At 36.8% G+C, this 6,000-nt stretch overlaps 1 protein-coding gene across 6 annotated transcripts in view; it reads left to right on the top strand.

Annotated features, from left to right (window-relative positions):
• The window catches only part of ARMH3 (armadillo like helical domain containing 3), a 207,615-nt gene that overhangs the window by 20,105 nt on the left and 181,510 nt on the right, over window positions 1-6,000 (top strand). For all 6 annotated transcript variants that reach the window (XR_002825655.1, XM_004370069.2, XM_023740945.1 and 3 more), the window contains exons 3-5: window positions 2,088-2,144; window positions 2,264-2,410; window positions 4,621-4,728. Coding sequence is in view for 5 of the 6 variants with exons in the window: in XM_004370069.2 (XP_004370126.1) it covers window positions 2,088-2,144; window positions 2,264-2,410; window positions 4,621-4,728 (312 nt within the window). In the remaining variant the exon portion in view is untranslated. The remainder of the gene's footprint in view (window positions 1-2,087; window positions 2,145-2,263; window positions 2,411-4,620; window positions 4,729-6,000) is intronic.

The following is a 6,000-nucleotide window of genomic DNA, read 5'->3' as shown; positions in this document are numbered from 1 at the left end:
TTCCCTATCACCAGCTTCCTTGTCCCCTTCTGCCTTCTGGCCCTTGTCACTGGACTCCTGTACCTCGTTAGTCTCATTTGGTTTTACGGGACTGTCCACTCCCAGGCTGAATAGTGAACCTTGGAGGTAACTTCACCACTGAGCTAAAAGGGTGTTTGTCAGATATTTTTAAAAGATGCGTTATTATATTCCATCTCAAGTTGTTGGTAGACAGAACAGTTGCTTAGACTGTCTCATTCTCCAACTATATGGGATGACTGAGGAATTATTAGCAATTTGATTGGAGATATATTTGGGTCTTAAGAACTGCTGATTGACCATGGTCCAGTCCTGTGTTGTAAAATATAGACTATCAGGGATGGTTAGAGTAATTAGGTACCCTGAAAGGAAACTTGCCTTCTGAAATTCTGGTCATAAGTAGGACATGTAAAACAGAATAGTACTTATGAAAAGAATTACCATATATTACGTTCCTCCTATGTCCTGGCACTATTCTAAATGCACTACTATATACATTAGCTCTAATTCTGACAGGAACCCTACACCGGTACTGGTAATGTCCTCATTTTACAGATGAGGAACCGGGATCACAGTAGGAAGGTGATGGAGCCTTGGTTTGAACCCAGGTGTCTGACTCCAAAGTTCTTACCCTTTCGACTTTGTCACATGGCTTGGAATAAATAATGTGATCAAATAAAACATTTAACTGTTGACAAGCCTTAGAGAATTAACTGTACAGGTGAGCTGACAGATTTTGACAGAAAATTAATACAGAATTTCCCAGCTCAGTACCAGTGGTATGCAGAGAAAGTGAGTCAGTACTAGGATCCTATTAAGGTTCTTTCTGTTAACACATGTATACAAGCTTGGTATACATACAACTCCTGCTTGAGTGAACTTTGGGTATAGAAAGTGCCAGCTCCATGAGTTCCCTGAGTTTCATATGTAGAGAACAAAATGACATAACAAGTGTGAGGGCCAAAATATGACCCTTCTAGGGAGGAGGACTTGAGAGAAGGGGATAGAAAGAACTCTCTAACTGAAGACCATACAAGAAGGTCAGAAGTGATGTTTCTTCTCTATGCCACCCTCAAAGATTCTTAGTGCATTATTTTCTTATTAGATAAGGAGTTCTTAATGAAGATGTTAGTTCTTGGTAGTAATTTAAGAAGGTCAACTCAAGGTAAGGTGATAGTGGGCCATTGATCTACTGATTTTATGTCTTTAGCTTTCCTGTAAAGTTTGGATTCTCTTTTCTTATTTCACCCATTAACCAGAAACTTCCTACTTCCTAAAATTTCTGTTCGAAAATTATTGCTAAGAAATTTCAGATTCTAGCACCATAATTTTGCTCACCTTTTGGACAATTTGAATTAAGAAGAGAGCCTATAGAAGTTCTGTTAGAGGACTAAATACATATTAAAAAAAACGAAACTTGTTGCAGTCAAGTCGATTCCAACTCATAGCGACCCTATAGGACAGAGTAGAACTGCCTTATAGGGTTTCCAAAGAGCAGCTGGTGGATTCGAACTGCTGACCTTTTGGTTAGCAGCCTGAATACAAATATGAGTACAAACAGAGTTAACACAGGATGTTATAAAAACCATTGCAGTAGTACTTAGGTGATCTGGGTTCTGGCTCCTGCACTTGAGCAAGTCACTTAACTTTGTGGACCCTCTTTTCTAAAAGGGGGATGATAATATTATCTATCTTACCTGGCCCACCAGGCCATTGTATTTAATGTATGTGAAAGGGCTTTGAAAATTGAACACTAAAAATGTAAACGGGGACATGTCATAATGCGACTAACTTAGTTATTTAGGTTCACTTCTTGCTAGAAGAGAAAAGTTTGAGGGTAATTCTTTGAACCATTATTCAGTTTTTGGTTCAGGGAATATACATGCTTAGTGTCTTCCATTTGAAAAAAAGACTTGTTTTCTTTCCCTCTAAAGCAGTAGAATGACTAGGCATTTTCAAAGTTAATTTTGAGAGGTAAGGTTGACTGTGTGTAATGGCTGTCCCAAATGTATTTTTAATGCTTTTGGTGATAGCTAAGGATGTTGAACTTGCTTATCTTTTGATTTCAGACAGAGGATCCCAGTAAATGCAGTCCTCGGTTTTGGGAAGAGCTCTTCCTCATGAAGGTAAGACTTGGTGGCATCTCTGGATTTTCCTGGTAACTGATACTCTTCTCCTATAACTTCTCCTGTGTTCTAGGTACTACACTAAAAATGCATTAAGGCCCTTGCTGTTTCTTTGGCAGGTGAATTTAGAGTACTTAGAAGGCAAGTTGGAATCTCTCGATGGTGAGGAGTTAATGAAGATCAAGGACAATATTAATTGCTTATTTCAACACTGCATCCAGGCTCTGGGAGAGGAGCATCCAATTCGAGTTGTCAATGCATTGCAGGTACAAGACTGGGAGACTGGGGAAGTCTTGTTTAACAGGAGAAAGGAATTGTAAAGTGTGTTGGAACCTGAGGAAACTAGAATTGCCCTTAGGTATGAAGTTTCCTTCTTTTCTTCCCTCCCCTTTCCTTACTCCCTTCCCTCCCTCCCTTTTCTTCTTCTCTCCCTCCCTCCCCTTTCTTTTCCTTTGTCTTTTCTTTCTTCATTCTTTCATCAAATATTTATGCCACGTGTTTTTAGCTGTTGTCCTGGTTTAAAAAAATTGATGCTTATAGTAGTGGTCTTGTCCATTTATATAATTTGATCTAACACCAAGGTGGATTGTTTGATAGAATTCTCCCTCTTACTTGAGAAAAGGAAGTTATATAGAGAAAAACTAAGGCAAGGATGCTTAGTCTACAGCAAAATTCTGAAGAGATTCTTAGTACCATATTTTCCCACTAGATTAGGAGTTCTTAATCTGAGGTTTCAGGGGGTCCTTGTGCATATGTACAATATTTTATGTGCATATGACCATTTTTTTCTGGAGAGAGGGCTTTTATCAGATTCTCAAAGGGGTCTGTAACTCAAAAACCACTAAGAATCACTGTTCTTAGTGATAAGTGGCATCACCATGATGAAGATTCATTCAGCAACTATTTCTTGAGTGATTGTTATGTGCCAAGCATTGGGCTAGGTGGTGGGAATGCATTATAGGCTTTTATGGGTGAAGACTTGGATAGTTTCATTTAGTACTTTATTCCTAGGGTATAGAACAGTCTCTGGCATGTAGTTGGCACTGTAGAAGTAAATTCTTGTCAAATAAATGTTGAACAAAGCTTCTAAAGTTTACAATCTAGTGGATTCAGTATAGCCTATATTGGGCTGAGTACTTTGGGCAGTGACTGACAAGTTTAGAATATGAAGAATCCATGGCAGATAAAGGATTTTACTGGAATTTTTGTTAGATTGGGTTTAAGTTTCTAATTTAATGGTTGAACAGATTGCTTTGTGAGCCTCAGTTTTCTCATCTATAGAATGGGAATAACATTTACCTCTTGAGTTGATGTCCCAGAAAGATGGACCATGTTTATCCTGGGGCTTTGTTAACCTTTCACACAGTAAGTTCTGCATTGAGAGCATCACAGTGGTAGGGTCTCAATGACAGTTGGAAATTGTACTTCCAGTAATTGCAGTGGCCCAGTGTGAGGGCATGAATTGTAAACTGTTTTTAGTTCAGTGAAAATGAATTGACATGAAGCCACTCACTTGGTGACCCAAAAAATATACCAAAAAAAACCAAACCCATTGAAGTTGAGTCGATTCTGACTGTGGCGACCCTATGTGTGTCAGAGTAGAACTGTGCTCCATAGGGTTTCCAAGAAGTGTCTGATGGATTCGAACTGCTGACCTTTTGGTTAGCAGCTGAGCTCTTAACCACTACGCCACCAGGGTTTTTAAAAAAAAAAAAAGTATATATGTACATATATATATAGTACATTACTATTGTGTAAAAATATAGTACATTATTCTAATATTATAAATGTTTTTATAGTTAACACTTATTGAGCCTTAATAACAAAGTTCCTGGCGGTGTATTCCAGGGGCTGTTTGAGGCTGTTCAAGCGCTTTACAGCATTAACTCACAATCATAGCATCCCTATGAGTTGGTTGCTATTATTAATCCATCTCACTTTATAGATGAGAAAACTGAGGCACTGAAAAGTTAACTGATTTGCTCAAGGTCACACAGCTAGTAAGTAGGGGATGGGGATTGTAATGAATTTAAGATTTGAAGCAATTGGCTGTTATATAGGGACTTATATAACTTTTTAAATTCTTAAAAATATAATTACTAAAAATGGTAAACTATAATATAAATACTAAAATTAATTTTAGACAAAGGAACATGCCATTAACCCTATAACTCTAACTCAAGAACTGTTTTTAAATTTTGAATATCACCTTTTCGTCTTTGTCTGCAGTATGAATTTTAAAAAGGGGATGACAAAAAAATAAAAATAAAAAAGAGGACAGCAGGAGTCTCAGTTGCTGTTCCTCTGCTAATTTCTGAATTATGCGCATACTAAGACTGTGTTGGAGCGCAAAGTAACAGAAATTAAAATGTCAGCTGTGTAAGGGGGAGGTTCTGAGGTTACACTGTGAGGCTGCAGTGTCCTTCTAATTTTTAGATTTCCTCTCTGAAAAGAATTCTTTCTCTCGTCTCTGTAGACTTTGTGTGCACTCATTCGAGGAGTCCATCAGAAGAATAAGTCTACCTCTGGGTTTGACATTATCAACATGCTGATGGGCTTTGATAAGGCGGAGCTGTGCATGAAGGTGAGGCATAAGCTGCAGATGTACCTGCGAATGGCTGCTTCTGACAGCTGTTCATGGATACCATCTACAGTTAGATGCACTAAAAGATTTGGACTCAGAATTAGATGATTGAATTTAGCACCGAATTTGAATATTTTTATTTAGCAGGTTTGGCTTATCTGAATAGAGGGAAATTTTGAATTCAAATTTGAATTGAGGCTTCCTTTTCCTGCAGGATAAAGACTGAGCAGTTTTTATTATTTATATCATTTGATCATACAGTCTCAAAAACATTTATGAATTTAAATAAAATATAGCAAATTAATATACAAGGGTATCTTTAGTTCTAAACTTCTTAAGCTTTTTAATTTTTAACACAATGACTTTGAAACTCTTTTTAAAAAATTCTAGTTTTATTGATATGTATTTCATATATCATACAATTCATCCTTTTAAAGTGTGTGATTCCATTCATAGTTTTTAGTATATTCACCATTATCTAATTTCAGAACATTTTCATCACCCCAAAAAGAAAAACCTGTACCCATTAGCAGTCATTCCCCATTCCCTCTGCCCCTGGCAACCACTAATCTACTTTATGTCTCTCAATTTGCCTGTTCTGAATATCTTAGATAAATGGAATCATACAATATGTGGCCTTTTGTGTCTGACTGCTTTTACTTGACAAAATGTTTTTAAAGTTCATCCTTATTGTAGGATGTATTAATATTTCATTCCTTTTTATTATCAAATAATATTCAATTGCATGGCTGTATGTAGTACATTTTGTTTATCCATACATCCATTGATGGACATTTGGGTTGTTTCCACTTTTTTGGCTATCATAAATAATACTGCTGTTAACATTTGTGTATAAGTTTTTGTGTAGACATGTTTTCAGTTCTCTTGGGTATATACCTAGGAGTGGAATTGTTGGCTATGTGGTAACTCTTTTTAACATTTGAGGAACTGCCAAGCCATTTTCCAAAGTGGCTGCACGATCAGCAATGTATGAAGGTTCCAGTTTGTCTATATCCTCACCAAAACTTGTTATTGTCTTTTTCTTTTTTTTTAAATTTTAGCCATCCTAGTGGATGTGAAGTGGTATTTCATTGCGGTTTTGATTTGCATTTTCCTAATGACTAATGACGTTAAATACCTTCTTATGTGCTTATTGGCCATTTGTATATCTTTTTTGGGGAAATGTCTTTTCAAATCCTTTGCCCATTTTTGGATTGGACTCCCTTTTTATTGCTGAGTTGTAAGAGTTCTTTATATATTCTGGGTTTAAGT

This window comes from Trichechus manatus, unplaced genomic scaffold (genome assembly GCF_000243295.1).
Source record: "Trichechus manatus latirostris isolate Lorelei unplaced genomic scaffold, TriManLat1.0 scaffold00007, whole genome shotgun sequence".
In the NCBI taxonomy this organism is placed as follows: Eukaryota; Metazoa; Chordata; class Mammalia; order Sirenia; family Trichechidae; genus Trichechus; species Trichechus manatus.
Note: the sequence above shows the minus strand (reverse complement) of the source record. Positions and strands in the feature narration are given on the sequence as shown.